Raw genomic sequence first — 27,145 nt, 5'->3', positions numbered from 1 at the left:
GTAATATATTGCTCAAAAAAGGATATTCTTAAAAATAAAGAACTTTTTTTCATGAATATCATGTATAGACACTCTGAAAGAATGCCACTTAATTTGTTCTATTCACAACATCAGCAATGTATGCCAACAAGATCATCATTTAAAACTGGTTTGGCTGTAGTATAGAGAACATTTCCAAAATGATTTATGACAATATTTTGTAGGAGTAGGAGTTGTGATGATGTGCTGACATTATTATTCTTCCAGCTGCTAAAGTTGTTTTCTTTAGAGTCTGCATTTTCTATTGCACACTTTCTGTACTTTATGTCTACAAGAATTGTAAAACACATTGACCTTTTCTTATAATGTATAGCACTGAGTATTTTTAAAGAACATGAAAACTTAACTAGCAAATGGGGTGACAAGCTTCTTTAAGGTCTCAGGAACATGAAGACAAGCAGCTTCAGTAACCTCACTTACTTATAAGGAAATGACAAAGGGCACTATGATGAGACTACCTTAAATTATAAACTAATCAAATGAATTTGGCTATTTAAAATAATATATGTAGATTGCTAGTAATAGTAGATGAGTACATGACACTTTGTGAATTATCAAGAGAAAGAAGCATTCACCAAGGCTTGACTTATTCAAATACTAGATGTTTAGCTACTAAAAGGTTCTGTTTCTATCATCCTACAAAATCATAAACTTGGGCAACATTATCAAATCACCTAATCCAAAGGTTTCAAAGTGAGAGATGAAGGACAGACAGCATTGCTGTATTACCTAAAGGATCTTTACAACAATACACAACCCTATACTCCACTTCCCTCACACTCTACAAACCCCATTCTCATACATCTTCTCAAGGATGTATATTCTACTACTCTTCATAGGGATGTATCAAGTTGAAGTGAACATACTTCTATGAAGGCAGGGCTATATTTATCAAAAGCCCACCAGGTGATTCTGACATGGCAGCCCCTGTCTTCCACATGAAACTTTTGACCTAATCTATTTTCTTCCGTTTGGCAAAAATCAAAATTCAAACAGACCAGAAAGAATTCTGAAACTATTCAGAAAAGTCTACAATTTATTCTGGAGTGGACCTATTTCATTGTGTCACATAAGAGCAAAAGTGTGAAATGCATTATTTTCAATTTAGAATAAAAATCCTATTGCTTTTTCCAATTTTTAGTGATATATGTAGCACAGAAACCTGGAGAAATATAAACTTTCTATAAAGACATATATGTCTGTATATGTGTATGTATTCTGTATATATGCATGTATATAAAATATTCATTTTTACTACAATTGTTAATATAATAAGGTATTGATATATGAAGATCTCATTAGTAATTGCTGTCCAGTAGGAAATAAAAATCTATAGTCTTAGTTTTTCTACAGTTTATAGACACAGGAATGACTTCCTTGACCTGACTCTTGTGCTACCTAACAGGTTCATTCAACATTTATTAAAAGGTTCAAAGTGTATAGAATCATATTTTCTTTCCTGCCTGTCATTCCTGGCTTCTTACTCTTATTACTTTCCAGTGCTCCCTGCCACCCCCACCCCAGCACTCCCCCAAAAAAGGTTGGAACTCAATTAGCCTGCAAGCAATGATACAATGGTTGATATGTGACAAAACTTCTCGGCAGATGGATATACAAAATGGAGACTCAACTGAAATAGAGGTGACCAAACAGGATGTTAAAGACTTTAGATTCACAGACAATTTAGCAAAGAGGAATTCAAAGAACTACATGTATAAAATAACAGAAAGTGGCTTATAGACACCATATATATCTCAAAAGGAGAAACGTCTCTAGAATTAAATACCAAGAAAACTGACTTTGTTACATTATTGCTAAATGACACAAACTTAGTGATCATTTAAAAATACTCCACATTGTGAGGTTTAAGGAACAATGATTCCTAATTAGTGTTTTAATAAGTGTGTTAGCACTGCCTTGTGCAATTCTGGAATGTCACTTATGGTAAATTAAGGGATACTTTCCCTCCCCATTCTCCATTAGTATTTTAATGCTAGGAGGTGGGAAAAAGCTGATCCATATTCAAAAGCAAAGGAGGAAAAACAATAACAAATTGGCATCTCTTCTGTGAATTGCCCCACAGGCCAAGCATTTTTATGTTCTTAATCATTATTAAATGACTTAACATGACACCCAGAGCCTGGCGAATGATTGCATCCTGACATGAGAACGAATTACAAATGAAATGAAAGATCAAGCCGTATTAGAGGATTGCCTCTGGGAAATGAAAATCTTTAATTCTCTTTTATTATTGACATTTATTTGGCTGCCATGAATAACAACATAGCAAAGAGATTCAGCTATGCTTGTGCACTGAATAGCTTATCCCAGGGCTCAAAACTGCATTAACATTTATCATGTTTGCTTTTGTAGCTGACACCGCTGAACAGATTCTCTATCCATCTTGTATTTATCATGCACTGCAGATATAGTGCATCCTCTAATTTAAGTTCATTTTCATATAGTATGAAGAGTAAAGATTAGCCAATGTCTTTCCTCAAATAAATTCTTGCCAGTAAGTATTCCTAAGAATGGTTTAATAGATTTCATAAAGAACAAAATGAGTTGACAAAGAAATTGAGTCACAGGAAGGGGGGGACTAATTTTAAAGATTTCAGTTTTGGGGAAATTGTATAAATTCACAATGAGGAAGACACTTGTACACTATGTATATCTAGAATATATAAAGCCTTAAAATAAATGTCTCCAGAAAGAGCAACCAAGTAGCATTTTATGAATCTGAAGGCAGTACTACAGTCCTGTAAGATAAGAAGTCTCCATGTTTTTCACTTTTCCAAGCAGTGTTCATTGCTAAGACAGGAACAGGTCACCTACTACATGAAGACAATCCAGATGGTTATTATCAATGCAGGGATATCTTTTCATGATTTATTTCTTTTCTCTCTTGCACAAATTAACAGCATGGCTTTTTCTGTTACAACAATTAAAGATTATATGGTACCTGATGCCTTTGCTCATATGGTCCTCTTCACTCATATGACTAGATTGCTCTCCTTGCTTTAAATCCTTCCTAGAATTCAAGGCTTAGCAAGGATATCAATGTATCTTAGGAAAATTACTTAGTATCTCTGATCTTGATTGAAAATTAGTTTTTATTTTTCTGTCTTTCTGTTTTTTATACTTTTAATCACGGAAAAATTGTAAATATATACACAAGTGGAAGTAATAACATAATGACCACCCCACATATACCCATCACCATTTCCTTTATAACTCCACTATTTGTCACTCACTGGATTATTTTGAAATAAATATATTTTTTAAGTTTGTTTGTTTATTTATTTATTTTAGAGAAAGAGCATGTGTGAACAGGGGAGGAGCAGAGAGAACGAGACAGAATCCCAAGCAGGCTCCGTGCTGTCAGCACAAACCTCCACGTGGGTCTTGAACTCATGAACTGTGAGATCATGACCTGAGCCGAGATCAAAGTTGGATGCTCAACTGACTAAGCCACCCAGGCACCCCTGAAATAAATATTTTTTAAGTCAGCGTTTGAATCTTGTTTTTGACAATTCTAAAGTAAGAAAGTTGGAATGAATTAATTCTAAGGCCTCTTCTTACCCAAAATTGACACTCATTTCTTTTTTTGACCCTTTTCAGGCTTAAATATTAAATTCAAGAAAAATTCACTATAACATCTTTCTTTTGGCTTTATTGATCAGTCTCCTTTCTGAGTCAATACAACCCATATAGTCTGTACCAATAATGAATAAGTGTAATTTTACTTCTTTGTATTTACATTTTTATGTGTATTAATTTCATTTCCTAGTTAGATGTTTAAGGCTTATATCTTGAATTTCTGTTTAGCAGTATATTGAAAAAACACAAAGGTAATAATTGCTACTGTTTATAATAATTATTAGTTAACTGACAAGTTTTAATCTTTTTTTTTTTATTTAAAAAAAAATTTTTTTTTCAACGTTTATTTATTTTTGGGACAGAGAGAGACAGAGCATGAACGGGGGAGGGGCAGAGAGAGAGGGAGACACAGAATCGGAAACAGGCTCCAGGCTCTGAGCCATCAGCCCAGAGCCCCACGCGGGGCTCGAACTCCCGGACCGCGAGATCGTGACCTGGCTGAAGTCGGACGCTTAACCGACTGCGCCACCCAGGTGCCCCTAACAAGTTTTAATCTTACTGATTCACACAGAATTAACAGGTTTATATTTGGCTTGAATAGTTTTCATCACACTGATGATATTAATCATCTTAACCAATAAAATATTTGTTTACTAGATGAAACTCCTATATCTGTAAGATAAGTGAGGTTTTCTTCTTGAAGTTTAAAACTGAGGAAGTAACTTATCTGTGGATTTTATTTGTTCATAATTGGATAAATTCATTTAAGCAAGCACAGGAATTTACTAAGTAAGACTTTTTTTTTTAGGAAAGACATTATTAGACTGACAATATTCCCAAAATATTAAAGTAAATAAACTAAATCAAAGTGGATTTACTCAACTGAATTTTAATAAATTACCTTCTTGAAAATGAAATCTTTTCTACTGAGATAGAAGGTAGGTTTACTTATTAAAATAAGAACAGAGGCATCTGGGTGGCTCAGTAGGTTAAGTGTCCAACTTTGGCTCAGGTCATGATATAGTTTGTGAGTTCAAGCCCCGCATGTGCTCCATGCTGATGGTGTAGAGCCTGCTTGAGATTCTCTCTCTCCCTCTCTTTCTCTGCCCCTCTCCTGCTTTCTCTCTCTCTCAAAATAAATAAGTAAACTTAAAATAAATTAAAATAAAAACACTACAAAAGGTACATTTTCACAGAAATAGAACAAACAACCTTAAAATTTATACAGAACCACAAAAAGAGTCTGGGTGGGGGGAGGGGAGGGTAAAAATAGTAAAAAAGAACCCCAACCAACTAACCATCAAAAGAAATACAAAAGACCCTATATAGTCAAAGCAATCTTGAGAAAGAAGAGCAAGGTTGGAGGCATCACACTTCCTGATTTCAAACTATATTAGATCTAGTAATCAAATCAGTATGGTACTTACATAAAAACAGACAGACACATGTATCAATGGAACATAACAGAGAGTCCAGAAATAAACCCATCCCTAAATGATTAATTAATTTATGACAAAAAAGTAAAAAATATACAATGGGGAAGGGACAGTCTTCAATAGATGGTGCTGGGAAAATTGTACAGCCACATGCAAAAGAATGAAACTAGATCATTATTATGGATGGCCAACAGGTACACAAAAAGATGCTCAACATCAGCAATCATCAGGGAAATGCAAATCAAAACCACAATGAGATATCACCTCACAGCTGTTAGGATGCCTATTATCAAAAAGATAAGAAATAAATGTTGGTGAGGACACGGAGAAAAAGAAACACTTATGTACTGTTGGTGGGACTGTAAATTGGTGCAGTCGCTATAGAAAAACAGTATGAACGTTCCTCAAAAAATTAAAAATAGAACTACCATATGATCTGCAATTCCATTTCTGGGTATTTATCCAAAAGAAACAAAAACACTAACTCAAAAAGAAATCTATGCCCCCATGTTCATTGCAGCACTATGTATAATAGCTAAGACAATAGCTAAGTATCCAATGGACACAGACACAATGGAATATCAGTCAGCCATAAAAAAAAGAGAAGAAAATCCTGCCATTTAAACAATATGAATGAACCTTGAGGGCATTATACAAAGTGAAATCACTCAGAGAAAGAAAGAAAATACTGTATGATCTCACTTGTATGTGGAATCTAAAACAAAGAAACAAACAAAAAATAAAAAAAACCCAAAACTGAACTCATAAATACAGAGAACAGATAGGTGTTTGCCAAAGGCAGGGGTGGGGATGTGGTCAGTGAAATGCATGAAGGTGGTAAAAAACCAGAAAAGAAAGTATGCTATTTTCAAATAAATTATAATATCAAGAATATAGAATTTTGTTACAATTAATCTTCATAATACTGGGTTTCTCATATAATTTCCACATGTACCTGTAGCCATTATAGTATCCTCTCTTCCTTGGGTGAAAATCACAATTCGCTGCCTCTTCGGATTCACCTTTGGCAGAGCTTGTGTCTTTTTGGCTATTTCTTTAATGTCTTCAGTCTATTAATAGAGAAGAGGAAAAAGTTCTCATAACCAGTACAATAAAGCAAAACTTACTAGTAGTTTAAGGATTTAGCTTCTCATGCTCAAAATAGGAGAGATATGTACCCCTACTATAAGAATTTTAACTACATACAAAAGTAAATAGAATAGTACAATAACCTCCAAGGAACCCACCATCAAGTTGAAAACATTTTATTTATTTTTTTAAAAAGTTTATTCATTTACTTTGAAAGAAAGAAAGAGTGTGACCATGAGCAGGGGAGGGGCAGAGAGAGAGAGGGAGAGAGAGAATCCCAAGCTGATGCTAGGCCCAATTCTACAAACTGTGAGATCATGACCTGAGCTGAAATCAAGAGTCAGCCCCTTAAACAACCTAGCCACCCAGGTGGCCCCAACAATTTTAAATTTGTGATAATTTTTATCTATAGTTTTACCCACTTGCCTTTCATATTATTCTCAAGCAAATCCCAGATACAAAATAATGTTATCCATAAATGTTTTATTATATATCCCTGAGAGGTAATGATTTAAACATAACCACATACTAGTATATTTTTTTTAATTAATAATTTCTTAATAGCAGCAAATAGCCAATATTCAAATTTCCAATTAAAGAGAGATTTGTAAAAAATAAAAAAGGAATATTGAATTATTTTAGAGGTTTACAGAATTATGCTGACTCTGGAAATAATGTTGCTAAAATGCCAAAATTTTCAAAGAAAAATGAAAGAGATGCTATTTCCTACAGACTTAATTTTATTTAAAGAAGATAAAGTTAAAAAAATAACAAATTAATTCTAGAAAACTGATGCTATTTTTCACATCACATAGGCCATGAAGTTTTACATCTTAACTGTTCTGACTTGAAATCTAACTCTTGAGCTATTATCAGTAGGATTCTTAGAATCATGTTTTCAGCCATTTTAAAATAATTAAAAAATCCATGTCTGAATTCAGTGGCCCTCTAAACCATGCATGGTTTGGCCTTTTTGGCACTCTCTCGTGTGTAGTTTCAAACAGTTATGGAGAGAGAAACACATACTAGAGGAGAAATATATGAGTGGTATCAAGGAAGTGAATTAGAATATACAGGACAGAAAAATTTAGGTAATCAAAGTAGACAAGTCATAATGGTTACAAAGAACATCAGCAACTATGACATTTTTAAAGGTATGAAAATCTTTAGTGAAATATTCTATGTTGTTTGTTCACTACATACTTAAGAAATTCTAGATAATACATGAATCCAAGCTTCTACTGCACCTAACATGACAATTCCGGACCACTGCTGTTTTTGAAAAGAATAGCCACGTATGGTGAGACAATGCGGCTGACCTTTCAAACATGCTGACTGTTTCACTTTGGGTTGCTTATTTTAGAACAAAACTAAGCCTGAACTCTGATATCTGAGAAAAGGAATTCCCTCAGTTTTAGGGAAAGACTATCAGAAATGACTAGTAACAGCTGAAAGGACTAAAAAAAGAAAAACAAAGGCCACATAATGACATTTTCACTCTCTCAAATAAATGTATACATTAATTAAAATGACTGACATATATTCTCCCAATCTCCTCAGCACACTTAAGTTTTACTACTGTTGGATTTTTGCTTGATTGGGTACAGTTCATATTTAATAAAGATAAAGGGGCAAAGCCCAGAGCCACATTCAATCAATCAATCATCATCAGAATCCGATGTATGTAGTGGATGTTTTTTAAATAGAGGTCTTTCTTCAATGTGGTATAAGGAATAAATTAAGAATGAGATTCCACAGTTGTCTTCTGGCCAATGGGAAGATATATATATTTTATGGGAGTTTGAGTAACTTAATCAAAGAAACCTTTCTTATGTCTCAAATTAAATTTTATAAAACTGGCAATTCAAGATTGAAATAAATTTCCCAAATATAAAACACAAATCTTTACAGAATGGTTAAACTTTATTCTAATTGTATCCATGTCCACGGTTCATACAAAATCCTTCTGTCACTCTGGAATCACTGTCAGTAATACCAGATCTAAATTTCTTACTGTGCCTCGAAGAGCCACTGCTTTGGCTTCAATAGTTGAGCCCAATCTAGGATGGAAACTTTTCTTAAAACCTCAATTTTGTTTTCTCAAAGTTATATATTCCTAGTTCTACAGCCACCCCCACCTCCCCATAGATTCTTCTCTCTTATACTTGCGCTAGCATCTTAACAGAATTATGAAATTACAAGGACTTGAGAGTGTGACACACCTAGATCTGTGTACTTTGAGTAGGTAAATAAACCTCTGTGAGGCTGCACTTCCTCATCTATAAAACTAAGAAAATATTTATGCTAAAAGATGTTGGGAAGTGGGGTGCCTGGGTGGCTCAGACAGTTAAGTGTCCAATTCCTGGTTCCAGCTCATCTTGCAGTTTGTGGGTTCGAGTTCTGATATCTGTGCTGATACCATGCAGAGTGCTTGGGATTCTCTCTCTCTCCCTCTCTCTCTGTCTCTCCTTTGCTCTTTCTCTCTCAAAATAAATAAATAAACATTTTAAAAAAGAAAGAAATATGCTTAGAATTAGTGGGCAAAAATTTGAAGAGAATCAGGATATGTGCATAGTCTCAAAGTATTTCCCCTAAGATACTTACTCATTACAAATTTTAATTAGTAGGTGAAACAAGATTTTTGTACAGTCCCCAAATATCATCAAGATGTTTATTAAATGCAGTGATAAAATAGTAACTTTACAAAAAATAAACTGGCAAATACCACCTTAACCCAGTGACGAAAGTTAATGTCACCAACAATAAGTAAGACAAATAAGTAAGACAATGGGACATCATTTATATTCCTGATAATGATGCACTGAGAAGGGCAAATCACCTCTGTGGTATCTCTGGCAAAATTGCATACCCTCAACTTAATTAACAGAAAATATCAGAGAAACTCAAACTGAGGGATATTCTATAAAATGATTGACAAGTATTCTTCAAAAGGATCAAGATCAGGGGTGCCTGGGTGGCACAGTCGGTTAAGCGTCCGACTTCAGCCAGGTCACGATCTCGCGGTCCGGGAGTTCGAGCCCCGCGTCAGGCTCTGGGCTGATGGCTCGGAGCCTGGAGCCTGTTTCCGATTCTGTGTCTCCCTCTCTCTCTGCCCCTCCCCCGTTCATGCTCTGTCTCTCTCTGTCCCAAAAATAAATAAACGTTGAAAAAAAAATAAAACAAACAAACAAAAAAAAAAAACCAAAAGGATCAAGATCATGAACAAGAAAAGAATGAGAAACTGTCACAGATAGGAAGAGACAAAGGAGACATGACAAATGCAATTTGTTTTCCTGGATTAGATTCTTGAACAGAGAAAAGAAATTAAGAAGAAACTGGTGAAATCAGAAGAAGGACTGTAGTTCAGTTACCAGTATCACACTAATGTTAATTTTCTGGTTTTGATCAATATACCTTCACCTGTGTAAGATGTTACATTAGGGAAAGCTGAGTGTACTAGTTTTGCAAATTTTCTAAGTCTAGAATTACTTCTAGAATTATTTCAAAATAAAAAGTTGAAAATAATTGTTGTGAGGATGAAAGAAGGTAAGTGAAAGAGCTAAATGCCATATTTAACAAGTGCTAAGTACTTAATAAATGTTCATTTCTTTCCTCTAATAACCATCTTTAATACTCTCCAAAACTCATATCCTGCGGTTGCCCCAAAATCTCTAGAAAGGACCTCAAGAGTTTTGAGTATTGGGAATTCAATTATAGTATCTAATAAGGGAGGAGAAAAAGGAAAAAGGGGAAAGAGTAGAAGAAAGCTCATATAATTTAGTTATGAGCCATGTATGTAGCTCTAAAATGCTCATTAAATCTTAACTTCTATGGCAGTAGGTATTATTACTATATCCTCATTTTGTAGGTGAAGACATTGAGTCACGGAGAAGTTAAGAAGCTTCTTAAGGTCATAAATATTCTAAGTGTACAACCAGGGCTAGCACCTACAAAGCCTGACTCCAGAAATTATACCCTTAACCAATATTCCATGCTCCACAGATTATACTGCTTCTTTGAATTCTGGCAATGTGTTTTCTGTTGTTATCACAAAATGATAGCATGTTCAATTGAAATCATTTTTCTGTCACATGCACAAGTCACTGATGATCCTGTATTTAAGTTTGCTATTTTTTTCCTCTTAATTATTCTGGCTTGTATTTTACCCTAGTGATTTCAGTTTTTAACTTTCAAGATATTTTTCATTTTCCAAGGTCATTTGGAAATCTAATCTCCTCCTCCAATATGTTAGGATGTGAGAAAGAAAGAAGTGTAGTTTGTATAGTAAAGAGTACAAGACTTAAAGAGTTGGCTCTGGTTCTGGCTCCATTATATATTAGCTATGTGTGATCCTGCACAAGTCATGTAGCCTATTTTCCATCTGTTGAACTGATAGGGCAATACATGCCCCACTTAACCCCAAAAGGCTTGTGTGAATATTAAATGTATTAATTATATGTTGGAAAAGGTTTCATAAACTGTGAAGCATTTTATAAATGCTAAATTATGCTTTTATTGTCACTGGTGATCACACACCTTAAATTTAGCATTGTCTTCCAAATTAAAGAATATACCCTCTTCATTCCATTTTTAACAAGCTGATGATACACATGTTAAAACTGTCACAATCTAGCTACTCCTAGAGAATACCAATTATGGGGTTCCCACAGTGCCTCACTTAACCATATCACATTCTTTTGTTTTCCAAATAGAAACTCCTATAATAATTACGGCGCGCACATGATGTGTCAGTGTCCAGTCTTATCTCCTACTACCTCTTTCTCCTTTCTTCATTCCAGGCACATTGGCCTTCTCTCAGCTCTTGGACTACACAGTACATTATGCTCCTTCTCCTTTGGGGGCCTGTGTACTCTTGTTCCCTCTGTTTGAAATTTGTTTCCCTGTTGTTTCTTTGTTTTTTTTTTCTGTCAATGCTAGATATCCATATTTTTCAAGTTTTACTTTCCTCAGAGAGTCATTCTATGACTATCATACCTAAAATAAGAACGCCTCCCATGTTCTCCTTCACAGTATACTCTCTGGTCACTTCTATCTTGAGTTTAGGGTCTATCAGAGTGTTAGGCCCAAGTTAGTGCTCAGTAACTATTTACTGAATGAACAAATGATTAAATGAAGATAATTAAAAGACTATCTTATCTCTTTCTGTTAATCTACTGTTTTAAAACTGTCTTCTTTGGGGCGCCTCGGTGGCTCAGTCGGTTAAGCGTCCGACTTCAGCTCAGGTCACGATCTCACGGTCCATGAGTTTGAGCCCCGCGTCGGGCTCTGGGCTGATGGCTGAGAGCCTGGAGCCTGCTTCCGATTCTGTGTCTCCCTCTGTCTCTGCCTCTCTCCCATTCATGCTCTGTCTCTCTCTGTCTCAAAAATAAATAAAAACGTTAAAAAAATTAAAAAAAAATAAAACTGTCCTCTTTGAGGGCACCTGTTGGGATGAGCACTGGGTGTTGTATGGAAACCAATTTGACAATAAAATATATTTAATAAAAAAAAAACTGTCCTCTTTGGGGACTTAGTCACCTAGAAAAGCTGCATTGTACTCTCTTAGCCAGCAGGACCTTAGTGTCTTATTTCCAGAAACTCTAGGTGATCATTCATTGTATCCTTTGCATTTGTGAGGAACACAAGAACCTCAGAAAACTTTTGGAGAATTCTTTGGGAATCAATACCTCCTGAATACTCTATGGACTTTCTATCCAATGCTGATCAATGGAATTTTCTGTGATGGTAGATATGATCTATATCTGTACTAATATGGCAGTCCCAAGCTACAAAGGCTATAGAGAGCACTTGAAATCTGTCTACTGAGATTTAGGAACTGAATTTTAAATTTTATTTAATTTTAATTAATTTTGTGGCTAACAGATGCTGTATTGGATAGCACAATTCAAAACTTTCCTGTCTCAGTGGTATAAGATCATACAGTCATCAATGGTCAGATACAGATTACAAGCCTAGGATCCTCTGGATAGAGTCAGGGGCTGTGGGAAAGTTGGAAAAGGGAAAACGATTGCTTTGTTTTCTCTATGGTCAGAAGTAATGTATCTTAGAGATCTAAAATAAAACTAAAATTCATTGCTTGGAGTAAAACTGAATAAATGACTCAGCAGAGAAGGTATGTATTATTTTCATCATTTGGCACATAGTCTATTGCACAAAGGATGAAAATACAAAGAATATTATATTTAAGTTTTGGAGGTATTTTCTTTATTTAATTTAAATCAATTTTCAATACTGCTTTTAAAAGGTTTAATAATGAAACATATTTTTAAGTATCTTATTTTTATTTGGGTTCTAAAAATATAAACCTTTAATTGGTTCAGTTCAAGATAAAGTAGATTTAGAAACACATTGCAGTCTGAACTGATTTCCCAGAATAATAAAAGGCCTCATGAAACTTTTTACCTCAAGAATTGTCATTTTAAATTCTTAGCAGGTCTGTCATTTGAATCAGGCACTAAGCAATTTTCCATTATATATATATATATATATATATATATATATATATATCCTCTCTCTTCTGCTTTGTGCTTTGCCCAGCTCCAGTTTTTATCTCATTCTCCAGTGCCCTCCTAAGCTGCCTCTTCTTACTGAAAATTGCCCAATTCATTTTAAAGATTAAAGATTTTTTAAAAAAGAAAGATTATCTAAAATTTGCAGAGAAGCTAACCAGAATATCACAAACAATGCTACTGAAGATATTTCCTGATGAATAAATACTGGTTATTTTTAGAGGCTTTTGGACTGGTCTGTTAACAGACATATCACTAGTTGCAATATTCAGTGGCTTTGGGAACTGATTGGGATTTATAATAGAAATGATGGTAGAATAGCAGAGCCAGTAGAAAAAAAAATGCTCACCTTTCTTTTTAATCTTTTCATTTCTTTCCTCACTCGTGCCCCAGTTTAGAGGTAAAATTAAAGTTGAGAGGGATAAAATGCAGATTTTGTCTAGTTTGTCACAGTAGACCTGAGAGCACTGACACATTTCTATAGGTATTACACTTGATCTTAGCCAAAAGGCTGAGAAGCGATTCTATAGATATTAAAGTGTTAAGATAAAGTGATTTATTCTTTTTTGATTCTTTAAAAACACCAAGCTTCAAATTTATGCTTTCCTATTACTGTCTAATGGACTAAGGAAAATTTAATGACATTTTAAAATCACTGAATTCCTCTAGATAGGATTCCACATATGGGTTATATTTATTAACAAAAATATTCTACTCATGACTCTTATATATTCTACAATGCTTGGAGTATTTTAGGAAACTCATGAAGGGACACATCAAAACATGGTGTGCTTTATCTAATCTAACATATTACTGTCAACATTACCAACAGAGCAGTTTTGCTATGTTAGAAGGTAGTAAAATATACTATTATAAACATCATCACTTGGTTTATATGCTGTAATCAATTATGGCAGATTTATGGTAAAAAGAAACAATTCTAGAATCACTAAATAAGAATTAATGCAAAGGTTAATATGATGCCAGTTAGTAGAAAACAGAAAAAGTTAGTTTGCATAGGATCTAGTTTTTTCATAGAATACTTATACCACAAATTCAATGTCTTCCTCCAAGAAGAGGAAGCTTTATGTCTGGCTGTCAAGTCCTATGTATGACATGGATAACATGCATGTGTATTACTCTGTTGCTCGATAATGAATCTTCCTTTAGTACATTTAAATAACTGTTCCATCACAAATTCATACAACACTTTTCTCTGAACAGTTCAAAGTGAGATTACTGATACATCCAATCAATGCTCACAGGTTTTCTAGATGGTCAACAATACTGAGCATGTAAATAGTTAGTTTAATTTTTTAAAATTACTACCATGCAACATTCCAAGTTGCTGTACAGAACACAGCATTCTACATAGTTCTGGCTCAATACATATGAGAGTCATAAAACTTATAAACTCAGTTTATGAATTCTCTGTCAGTTAACCTGGGTTCAGATTAAAGTCAATGTTTTCTAATAATCAACTGGAAGATAGATATTATATAGATAAAAACATGGTGTTATCTGTCTTAATTTTGCCAACAACAACCACATGGAGTTTTGAATCTTGACAGCTAATACTTCTACTAGGAAAACAAAATTAGGACCTAGAAATTAAAACCAATTATTGATATTTGGTTTCAGAAAATTTATATACATTTATGCAAGAAAAAGAGAGAGAGTGAGAGAAGAAAAAAGAAGATTAAAACAGGAAGTTTATATGAGTGGGATTTAAATTAATCAGTCCCTAACAACTGTTAAGTACAACCTTTGGAAATTAATTTGCATAATGATAATCTACATGTGGTAGGGGTGAAATTATTTAAATGACATTATATTTCACTATTTAGTCTTGCTCCACCACTGCTTTAGCAGTGAATCCTTATGAAATGTAATACAGCTAATGAGGTAGCTTTTTAACTGAACAAACTGACAGGCCCCATATCTGCAGAGGCAGCTTGAAACCGTGCCCAACCTCTTGGCTTCCCAAGAGGCTTTTCAAAATTCAATAAATAACATCTGTAGGCGATGTTGGGTGCAGACCTAGCAGAGTGCGTCATAACACTGTGCTGGCAGAACAAAGAAACCATGACGACTGCCAAGTTTCCATGGCAACTGCTGCGAGGCTCTGAGAGTATAATAGCACATCAATCACTGTCCAAAAGAACTTCATTATCAGCTAGAAAAAACCTTTAGGATCTGTTTAGTGTGCAATTGTGGGTTAACTCACCTCAAAGCCTTGCTCTCTAGCAAAAGTGGCAGCTTCCTGAAATAAAAAAAAAAGAACAGTTAATTATAAAGTGCTAGGTAATGAAGAAATAATCCATTTTGAAACTCATTCATACAGTCTTCTTTTTACACAATTATCTCAATATACCCACATAGTTCAATTTTTATTCTTACGCCAAAAAAGATTTCTTTTTCCCTTGGCATGAAAAAAAAAAAAGGCAGCATAATGTCAACACACTTCACAAGTTGGAATAAAGAAGATGTAGTGCGTGTTTTTACTGTAGCTGTCACAGTGAGTTCAGGTGTTTTGACCCCAGCAAAGAAAGACAATCATTTGAAACCTAAGGAACATACTGGTGGTTGTGTTTTTAATTGAAACAATACCTTTCAGAAAGCTCTTCTGTAGAGAAGAATGTCTACTAATAAATGTATAGATTCATAAAATCATCATTTTGCAATCCCTAATGAAATTTATTCAGGCAAGGATCATCAATAGATGCTAAATTCATTAGGTGAAAGGATGACAGGAAGCTGGGTGTTTCATGGAACCAAAATATCACAGATCATATGCTGGTCACGGGGAGCAAAGTATAACTTTATAATGCGAGGATCAAGCTGTCATCACTTTATCCCAGTGATCAATCCTATCAGTTTTTGCCATTAATAGTGGAATCACCAAATATTCTGTGCCTTCTGTTACGATGCAGTATAAAGGACACAGCATCACCTATAAAGTTTTCTGACCTCATTTGTGACATTAATTACTCAAAACTTTAATTCAATAACTAGCAGTCTACAGAAAATACAGAGGATAGGAGAACAAGTTAAATGATACAATGAGAAAGCAAATGGAAAAATCCATAAAGTAGGACATTCTATAAGACAAATAGCTTGGTCTCTTCAATAAATCAATCTTATGATAACCTGGGGAAGGGAAAAATGACCAAGATCAATGTACAGACCTTAACTGAATCCTGTTTTGAACAAACCATCCAGGAAAGGCATTTTGGGGACAATTAGAGAAATTTGATAATGAAACAGGATGGCGATAATGATAGGAATTATTAACTTGATAAGGTAAATGTCCTTAATTTTAGAGGTTTATTCTGAAGCATTTAGAAATAAAATGACATGATATGTGTAATTTACTTAATAATACTTTAAAAAATTAAAGTGAAGTAAAAATGGCAAAATGTTAACAATGATTAAATCTAGATGTATTCAGTATTTTTACTTTGTCTGTTTAAAAACTTTTATAGCAAACAGTCTACCTCCTCCCCAATTTCTCTTTTATATAGATGACAGGGGTGACAGAAGTTGAACATTAAAAAAAATAGTTAAAAATTTTAAATTCACAATGTTTTTCTTGATTCCTAAATATCTTAAGGGCACAATCTGATGAACATTACTATAACCACTAACGCTCTTAAAACAGGCTATCAAATTACAAAAACACATCTGTGTAAGCAAACCCTTTCTCTTTCTGTACTCTGCATATATTTTAATTTTAGGACTGATACAGAAAATAGAAGCAATATTACTTTTCAACTTAACTTCCCTCTTGAAAATGAAAAAAAAAAAAAACTGCAGACAACTGTCAAGAGCCTCTACATCTTAACTTACATTCCTCCAAAATTATCTTTGCCAAGAGATATTAATAGAAGGATGGGATTTGAGCCTGAGTAGTGAGCAGATCCAACTCAACTGAAGCGACTGCCGCACCAAACCATGTAAGGCAGAAAGTAAGTCAGTGTCTCTAGCACAAATCTGGGTACTATCTACATGTTAAGGAAAACGCTGGGAAAAGAAGTATGTATGCACTCTTATGGTCCGAGGTACTAATGACATATAGATTTGAAGACCCATTTTCAGGGTTTGAAAAGGTTGAAATAGATGACTACAAGCTAAACACTTAAGTTAACAGAAAGTGATAGGCTGAAAGTACAATTCCTTAGGCTGTTTGCTAGGGAAGCATAAAGCTGATTGAGTTAGCCTTAGTGAGGTAGATTAAAAAAACTGAATTATGAACTTAACAATTGGTCCAGGCAAGCCTCTGACAATTTGCTTATAATAGTACTTATACACCACACAGTCGATAATATTTGCTGGCCTGTCAAGGAAAAGAAGTTTCAAATGATATCAATGTAATATTTTTCCAAGCTGTCCAATCCAAGAATTAACCAAGATAATTCTTTTATCAAAAAGACAACTGAAAGCTCTGCTACAATGACTCATTTATATAGATCTTCATCAGAGGCATGAAAGAAGCCCAGAGAACTATAAGACAAAATTAATATGAAGAATCTGTATGGGGGTGCTTAGGTAGCTCAGTCAGTTGTGCATTTGACTCTTGATTTCAGCTCAGGTCATGATCCCAGGGTCGTGGGATTGAGACCCACATTGGGCTCTGTGCTGAGTGTGGAGCCTGCTTGAGATTCTCTCTCTCCCTCTGTCTCTCTCCTCAGCTCATGTGTGTGTGTGCTCTCTTTCTCTAAAATAATAATAATAATAATAATAATAATAATAATAATAAAAGGATCCATATGACTAAAACTGCACTAAGGCATAAAACTCAAAATTCAACATATAGTAGTTAAATTGCTTTTTTAATGTCCAGTTTTGCTCACACAGATATAAGAAGAAATTAACTATGATCTGCTATGGTATAGTAGAGCTAATTGCAAGAAGACACATATATAAATGTCAGATCATTATTCTTTAAGGAAACAAGGCCCTAGGACACTTCCACATCTGTAAACTATTCAAAGCGCCAACATATTCTGATTGAGGAAGGACATGCTGAAAAAAAGTCAACTCAATTTTTTATCTTAGCACCCCCTCATACAGGTTTGCAGAGCTGTGCCCTATCACTGAAAAGCTAAGCACTTGTTCTATGGCTTAAAAAGATCTTATCTCCTGACTTCCTCCCACCTTCTTTTGATCTTGAGCTGGTGCCCCCAGTCAGTCCATTAGAGAAGGCAGCTGGCTCACATCACTGCAGACTTTTCCCACAGCTAACCTCTGATTTGAAGGTGTTTGCAGATACAATGATGGAACAACATTTATTTTTCCCTCCCAGCAAAACAAATAAAACAACACAGGGGAACAGTTTGACCCAGTCAGAATTTAACCAGAATTTTAGTCCTCAGATTCACTGCATGGAAGGACAAAAAGAAAAGGCAGTAGGTCTGAAAGTAGGGAAGGAAAAAGGGGTATAGACAGTTGGCAGAAGAGTAAGGCAGGTTCCAAATATCAGGGTTAATTCCAAGTGAACTGATCACACTAAATTGAAAAGGACTTTTTAGTGTGTCTTTGCAGTGAAAGTGAGAAAAGAAAACAAGCATGTCCCCATCTGTGCTGCCCCAGGGCGCCACGCACTGAGTTTCACAAATCTAATGAAGCAGTCAGGTTAAAATCCAACCGCAGAGTGGATGTGACGTGTGGAGAACAGCTAGGGTTAGAATAGAGAAGCAGGGCGGTTCCTAATGCAGGTGATTATCCATGTGATAATCATTATATTTACAGGCTTTCCATTTTAGATCTGACATCAAAAATCACAAAGGAGGAGGGATTAAGGAAATAAACAACCGACAGAGGCTTTCCTACTCCCCTGAGAGTGTATGTAGCACTTTCATTCATGCATGACAAGCAACAAAAGCAAAACCAAACAGGCCAGGAAAGAGTATTTCTGAGAAGGCTGGATTTCACATTAACACTTCTTTCCATTTTGATAACTTTCACTATTATTCAGTTTCCCAGACAGGTCACATTTTCAGAATTAGTTCCCATTGTTGTCTATGCTCTAATACAGTATCATTTTTGGTTTACAATGAATGATACTCACATAATATGTCTTTTACAACAGCAAAGTCATTTTTTCCTTCCTGGAATTGAGTGTTGTGAGTAAAATGACATGTAATTAAAGTCTCAGGCTCTCATCTACACCACGTTATTTAGGATTTGCAGTAGGCTTGCTGCTTCATCGACCAGGCTAAAAGGGTGCTAGTCAAACAGCAACCAAATATGTAGGTTTTGAGGTTTAAGAAAAAAAGAGGCTGAAATTCAAGGTTAATGAAAACTACGGAATACTTACACTATGAGCTATTAAAAAGGATTAGCAAGCCACTATTAAAAAGCACAATCCTCAGATTATACAGGAAAGGAAGAAGAAACTCAAGAGCATGTTTGTGTGTATCAAAGAGTTATTTCCTTTTTATTCAATTGAGGAAAAAAACTGTTTTCTTTATAGTTTGATAACACCCCAGTTTTAATTTATAAAGTAGAATGACCTGTAATCAATATTAAATTAAAATGGTAACTTGTCCATATTCTTATTTCAATTATGGTTATTGAAGTTATTGGTTACTAGCTATATAGGAAATGCAAATGATTTCTGTATATTGACCTTGTATCCTCTGATTTGTGAAATTTACTTCTTTGTTGTAAGAACTATTGTTTTGCTTCTATAAAGAAAGGTAATTTTCATTAAAATTTTTTAAAAAATGTTTATTTATTTTTGAAGGAGAGAGAGAGAGAGAGACAGAGAGAGAGAGAGAGAGAGTGAGTTACTGGGGGAGGGGCAGAGAGAGAGGGAGACCCAGAATATGGGGCAGGTTCCAGGCTGTGAGCTGTCAGCACAGAGCCGGACGCGGGACTCGAACTCACAAACTGCAAGATCATGACCTGAGCCGAAGTCAGACGCTCAACCGACTGAGCCACCCACGTGCCCCAAGAAAGGTAATTTTCTACATTCTTATTAAACATACCACAAAGTTATTTTGAGAAGTGGGCAAAGACCTTTAAAAACAAAATTCACCTCTCTTTTCTCCAGGGTGATCTGAAGGGTATGACTACCACCCCCACCAGAGTTCATAACCCTTGCCCTCACACTTCCTGCTCTGCACTTGAAGGCTCCAAACTCAGTTAGAACTATTAACTGCTTGCTAATGTTACCACTCTATTTTTGATCTCGGATATGAGGGGTCGTGGTATAGGCTGAAACTTCATGGAATGAAACAAAAAGGAAGAATATCAAACTCAGGACCAAAGAAAGGTAATTTCTCACTATCCACAGAAAGCTGCCTATCCATCCAAAACAAACTACTTTGTTGCTCCAGTGCAAGGAGGAAGAAGAAAATTCACTGAAGCGTTCCCCCATGGTCCTCACTCAAGTCACAGGAGTCTAGAGCTTTTAGAAAAGCCAAGGGTGAATGGAGTCACCAAACCAGTTGTTTTTACTTTGTTCATCTCTCCATTCAATAAGTATTTACTGCCTATATATAGTTTTATAATGTTTATTTGAGCGAGAGAGTGCTCACACGCGTGTAAGTGGTGAAAGGGCAGAAAGAAAGGAGAGAGGTGAAAGGGCAGAAAGAAGGAGAGAGAAAGAATCCTAAGCAGGCTCCACACTGTGTCATTACAGAGCCCGACACAGGTCTTGATCTTACAAACCATGAGATCATGACCTGAGCTGAAATCCAGAGTCAAACGCTTAACTGACTGAACCACCCAGGCGCCCTGTCCTCCCATGTGTACTTTCAGACTAACAGATACTATTAACCTAGAGGTGTATCACTGCTATAGCTGTTGCAAACCTTAGATGGTATTGGACTTTGACTCAATAATATTTGAAACAATACTGTGAATCTTAAATGGTATGGTGTAGAGAGTCTAAGAATGTTATATATTTTTCTCTGTATATAAAAAATTCACATATTTATGTATACATTTAGATGCATAATGTTCTTTTTGAATGGCTTTAAGTGCAAGGTAGTACTGGTCAGGAAGCAGTTTCAGTGAAATGGAAAGAGTACAGGGCTTAGAATCAGAAGACCTACACTAAGGGTGCAATTTTATAGTTCATTTGCTATGTAATTTTGAGCAAGACACTCAGTGTATCAGTTTCGATCAATAAAATTGATGCCAATAATACCTGTTTCATTAGACTGTTGCTAGGAATCAATGGAATATTTAATGTGAAATTAAAATCATTTCGCCTATTGAATTCAGGTTCTTAATTAGATCTTAGGATAGTTTAAACAAGTTCCAGAGCCTCCCGAGGACATTCAATGATTTGTCCTATCTGTGGATCATATGTGTAGTAGACAGCCTCCAAACTGGCTTCCAATGATCCTTGACTGCTGGTATTCAAATTTTTGTATAATTCTCTCTCCTTGAGTGTGTGCTGGACCTAGTGATTTGCTTCTAAAAATATATGACAAAAGTGATGGGATGCCTTGTTTATTCTCTTGCTCACATGCTCTCAGCTCCTGCCCTAGAGGAAAGCTGCCATGTTACAAGTACACTTATGGAGAGGCCCATGGCTAACAACTGGTGAGGATCTGAGGTTTGGCAGCAGATATATGAGTGATTTTGCAAGTAGATTCTCCCCCAGTAGTAATATGATTACAGCCATGGCTGACATCTTGATTACAGCCTTTTGAGAGACTCTGAGTTAGAGGCATCATGTTAAGCTGTGTCTGGAATCCTTATCCACATTTTATATATGAGAATCCTAAGCCTTAGGTTATGTAACATGGCCCAATTAAGATATTTTCTCACTCAGATTATGTTAATCTTTAGAAAAATCCTCACAAAAATCAAATCAAATTAAGTGTGGTCAACAGGTCAATCACAGGGTGAGCAAATTATGGAAAGATAATTTAGATACATGCTATCTAAATGGTTTTGTTTAACTGATTATGGTTAACCATTTCTTCAATACAGATAAACGGGGATATATTATCTTTTGCATAAAATTTGTTTTTGGCATCTAGCTTCAATTTACAATGTCTTTCATTATTTGGAAGTAATGATTACCTTACTGAGAATAGAGTAAGATATTTAAGTAGTGCCAGAATCCTCAGGTGAGAAAAATATTATTGAGCCGAAGTCTAATACCATTATAAGGTCTGCGACAGCTATAGCAGTGATACACTTCTAAGTCATACTGATATTTAATGATAAAGAACTAACTGCTGTTTATTTCCTTTCATACAATACATCATAAACTTATGTTGCTTAAGCTTCTAAATATTTCCTCATGCTGTCCTTCAGACTAAGAATTTCTTTATGCTATTTAAAAAGATCACTTATATAGTTTTTATGACACTGTATTAATATTATATTATTTTTAATATTATATTAGTTCTTATGAGGAAATTTTTTTTAACTTTATTTGTCTATTTTGAAAGGGAGAGAGGGAGGGTGAGCATGAGCAGAGCGGGGCAGAGAGAGAGGATCCTAAGCAGGTTCTGTGCTGTCAGTGCAGAGCCTGATGCTGTGGGGCTCAAACTCACAAACTGTGAGTGACCTGAGCCAAAATCAAGAGTTGGATGCTTAACTGACTGAGCCACCCAGGTGTCCCTGAGGAAAAGTTTTAATTTGAAAATAAAGTAAAGGAAGGGTAGAGAAAAATCATTAAGTAAAATATGTGCCTGGGAACTGCTTTTTAAAATAGATTTTATTCAGAAAAAATATCTGTACTGGCTTTTCCAAGGAGTATAACACATAACTTTTTGGGGACTTTCAACCTGTGCTCTGACATTTATTACCATATGCTTCCTGTCTGAAGAATGCTGAATAGAAATATTATTTAATGTTTATTGAGTGCCAAAAACTCAGTGGGGCAAAGTATAAGCTATAAAGATATTTGTGGCCCCTATCCAATCGGTTTATAATAAAAGTTACATAGACAGTATATAAATTAGACCTCAATAAACTGGACTGAAAAAAACATTAGGCAGCGAAAACACAACCCAAAATATTAGGTTTAGCTTAGGACATATCTAATCCTTTCACAAAAGTGATTTATTAGCTAATGAATCTATTATAGCAAGGAGAGTTGTTCATTCCCACCTTTGAGCATATTTAATGGTGGTAACTAAAAGAAAACAAAGTTAGGAAAAGTATTTCGACAAAATTTGAATGATTAGCTACGTGGGCTAACTTCTAGAATAACCTGAGGTTTTCAGTTAGTGAAGAAAGAGGGGAGATGATAGCATAAGAAAATTCTCAGACCAGTGAGCATCTTATTGGGTATTTTATTTCATTTTTAATGAGATAACATATGCTTGGCACAAAGGAAACACTCAACAAATGTCTATTATTTTCCTTATCTCATTTGATCCTCATAAAAATCCCATAAAATAGGTTTCTCATTTCACAGATGAGTATCTGAAGGTTCAAAGAGATTAAAGTATGACCAAGAACACATAGCAGTAATTGATATAGGTAGCATTTGGACCTGAGTCTTCCTAAATGGTTTGTGCTGGTCTCCTACTGATAAACTTTCAGTTTTTATGTCTGAAAAATCTTTGTTTCATTTTCGGGTGTTTTGAAAGATACTTTTGCTGGGTATAGAATTCTAGATTGATGATTTTTTTTCTTTCAGTGCTCTATGGACTAGCTTGCATTGTTTCAGATGCTAAGACTGCTGTCATTCTAATCTTTGTTCCTCTGTATATAATGTGGCTTTAAAAAAAAAACCTGGCTGCTTTCAAGATTTTTATCACTGATTTTATGCATTTTCATTTTGATGCTTTTTGGTTTGTTTTTTTCCCCTTGTTTCTTCTACTAGTGATTTGTTGAGCTTCCTGGATTTGTGGGTTTATAGTTTTCATCAGATTTGGAACATTTCCAACCATTATGATTTCAAATATTTTCCTTTCCTCTCCTCTTCCCCAGGACTCCAAATATGTATGTTAGATCACCTGACATTGTCCCAAAGCTCACTGATGCATGGTTTATCGGTTTTCAAAGTCTATTTTTTTCTCTCAGTGTTTAATTTTGAATAGCCTCTGCTGCTGTGTCTTAAAGATCACTAATTATTATTTTTTTCTTCTGCAATGTCTATTCTCATCCAGTATATTTTTCCTCTCTAGAAGTTCATCTTTTTTATATTTTTTACATCTCTTCTTAACAGGCTTAAGCTTTCCTCTACCTTCTTGAAATACAGAATATATTTAGAAATGTTAATCCTTGTCAAATAATTCTAACATCTGTGCCATTTCTAAATCCATTTCTACTGACTGATTTTTTTCCCCCTCACTTTGGGTTGTATTTTCCTGCATCTTTGCATGCTCAATAATTTTGACTGGATGCCAGATATTATGAATTGTATGTTTTAGGTGCTGGATTTTTTTGTATTACTTTACACATTTTTGAGGTTTATTCTGAAATTCAGTTAGGTTACTAGGAAACATTTTGATCTTTTCTAGGCTTATTTTTAAGCTTCGGTAGGTGAAATAAGAGCAGCCTTTAATCTAGAGCAAATATGGAATCCTACTGATATAATTATCTTTTTGAGTACTAAATAAAAAAGCCTATTTATTATACGTTTCTCCACTCTGGCTATTGGGGACATAAACTGCTATCAACCTGTGTGAAGTTGGGGAATGTTGTGTTTGCGTCTTTCCAATAGTTTCATCCTTTACCTTGAATACTTTCCTCATACACATATGCTGGTCAGTATTGAAAAGCTGAAGACTCCAGGGAACCCCCTGCAGATATTTAGTATGTGCACTTTGTCTCTGTGCAGCTCTTTCTTCTCTGGTACCCCCTCTTGTAAATTCTACCTATCTTGGCCTTCTTCAGTTCTTAACTCTGTTTCAGTTAATTAAAGGGGTCTGGGACTCCCCTTCCTACAATGTAGACTGGAAACTTTGTTTAAACAGAGTGCTATGGCAATTGCAGGGATTCTCTCATTTGTTCATCTTCTCTCAGGGATCACCATCCTGTACTGCCTGTTGTTTAATGCCTGGAGACTATTGTTTTATATATTTTCTCTGGTTTTATATTGTTTAAGGAGGGAAGATAAATCTGGCCTCTTTTACTTCATTACTTCCAGCAGAAGTTCAATGTGGGTCCATCATGAAGTACAGATCCTAAAATATCCTGGCACATTCAACAATTCTGTAGTTCCCTATTTATTGGTTAAAAACATTTATGATCAAGCCAAAGACAAAACAGATTGATCATTTATCTTAAGCATCTCATACACTGCTTTTTACATTTTATTATACAATGGATACAGTTCCTATTCCTGTAGCTGATGCACTAAATCATAAACACTCTATCAATAATTACATTCGAAACCCTCTGAAGAATAACTCTAATTAGTTCTAAACCCTTTTTTACTTTGCATATCCTATATACTTGTCATTTTCTTGCTTTTTGTCCTACCAACTAGAAACCTCCAGATAAGTAGTAACACCTTTCCTTTTTAGCTAAAAAATTTTCCCTGGGCGTCTCTTTCAACCAACAGAGGGCTCTACTACAATGTATGATCAATACATTATGCCCAGGGTCAGTGGCTTGCAAGACAAATTTAGCCCACTGCCTGTTTTTATAAATAAAGTTTAACTGGAACATAGCAATGCTCATTCATTTACATATTGCCTATCGTTGCTCATGTTACCACAGCAGAGTTAACTAGCTCAACAGAGATTATACTAACTGTACTTGTACAGAGAAAGTTTGCCAACCCTTGAAGTATGATATTAGTAGGATATTTATAAATTTTAAAACAGATTGTTTTCTGAAGCCCTTATGGAGAGCAGGCTCCAGCCTGTTAGCCTCAAGATAGGTAAAATGTGTATCTTTTGACAGGTCTTATTTCTTTCATTCACTGGAGCGTACACACATACACACACACACAAATAAAAAAGAAATCTAAAAACCAAATCACTTACATTAAAAAAAAAAGACAGTAAAAGATAACCAATTCTTATGAATTTAGATCTATTTGTATGCAGGACAACCAGAAAGGCATTATGGACCACTGCTAAGCATTAGAGAAAGGGAAGATCTCAGATGGAGAGAGATTCTTATTAACTACCTAATGATTCCTTTCTCTCAGTTCAAAGGTATATCAATGTCCTTTATATTTTCCATATTCATGCATGATCCTTCCCAAGTTGTCAATGTGTGATACTACTGCCAATATAAAGCCTGCCCCTTAGGGCCACTCTAATGACCTTATTCTAGCCTGGAAGTTTTACAAAATTAACTTTTAAAGAATAAGATAAAAATAATATGAAAACTGTATATAAAATTCAGAGATGGACAAGAGCACAACTCTACCTGTGAGCAAAGGGAGAAGGGTAAGGTGTGAAATATGGCAGAGGAAAGTGGATGTTACAGAGATCACCAATTTCTAGCTGTTTTGACTTTTAACTTCAGACCTTTCACAAAAGCTCCCCTATTCTTTAGATCTCTTGGTCTTCTGAGGAAGAAGAGGAAATAGAATTGGAAATCCCAGTAATATTCAGTCTAAAATATTACTGTACTAAATAAAGAAAAGAATTTACAGGACATTGTGATTTAATAACATAACAAAATGTAGTAAAAACAGAAAAGCATCTAGTCTCCTATCTCTAGTAGAAAAAAACCCAAACAATAAAAAGGTAATTTCTCCCCAGATGTGAATTTTAACCTATAGATATGTATATAACACATCACATTCAAATATCACCAATAACCTGTATTATTTCCTTCCTTCTTACTAGCTGGTTAATAATAATTATGTACAGAGAGTATTGTAATGCTGCTTTAATTTTTTAAAGTTTATTTATTTATATTTATTTATTTAAAATTTTTTTTAACGTTTATTTTTGAGAGAGACAGAGACAGAGTGTGAGCTGGGGAGGGGCAGAGAGACAGGAAGACACAGAATCTGAAGTAGGCTCCAAGTTCTGAGCTATGAGCACAGGGCCTGATGCAGGACTCAAACTCACGAACTGGGAGATCATGACCTGAGCCGAAGTTGGCCACTTAACCAACTGAGCCACCCAGGTGCCCCTATTTATTTATTTTTAGAGAGAGAGCATGTGTGAGTGAGCAGGGGAGGGGCAGAGACAGAGGAAGAGAGAGAATCCCAAGCAGGCTCCACACTGTCAGCATAGAGCCTGACAAGGCATTTGATCAAAAGCCTGAACTGGCTGAGCCACCCAGGTGCTCCTATAATGCTATTTTTAGAAACAAGTCTCATTATAGAAACAAACTTAAAATTTTCACAATGGCCAGTGGGAAGTAGCAAGAATAGCCATGAAAGTAATGATCAACACAGGTCTCTTCAGGCAAAAAACAAAACTACAAAGAAGTCAAAGAAAAAAAATCCAACATGCATGATAAAGAAATTAGCTCAATAAATTATATTAAAAAAAAGAAATTAGCCAAATAAACAAGTCAGGCTATTAAAAAAATAACAGAAAAATAGTAGAAAAC

At 35.1% G+C, this 27,145-nt stretch overlaps 1 protein-coding gene across 2 annotated transcripts in view; it reads right to left on the bottom strand.

Annotated features, from left to right (window-relative positions):
* Positions 1-27,145, bottom strand: part of ADK (adenosine kinase) — a 521,304-nt gene that overhangs the window by 94,751 nt on the left and 399,408 nt on the right. For both annotated transcript variants that reach the window (XM_047825350.1, XM_047825351.1), the window contains exons 8-9: positions 14,922-14,957; positions 6,031-6,145 (exon numbers count right to left, since the gene is read on the bottom strand). In XM_047825350.1, coding sequence (XP_047681306.1) covers positions 6,031-6,145; positions 14,922-14,957 — 151 coding nt within the window. The remainder of the gene's footprint in view (positions 1-6,030; positions 6,146-14,921; positions 14,958-27,145) is intronic.

This window comes from Prionailurus viverrinus, chromosome D2 (assembly GCF_022837055.1).
Source record: "Prionailurus viverrinus isolate Anna chromosome D2, UM_Priviv_1.0, whole genome shotgun sequence".
Classification (NCBI taxonomy): Eukaryota; Metazoa; Chordata; class Mammalia; order Carnivora; family Felidae; genus Prionailurus; species Prionailurus viverrinus.
Note: the sequence above shows the minus strand (reverse complement) of the source record. Positions and strands in the feature narration are given on the sequence as shown.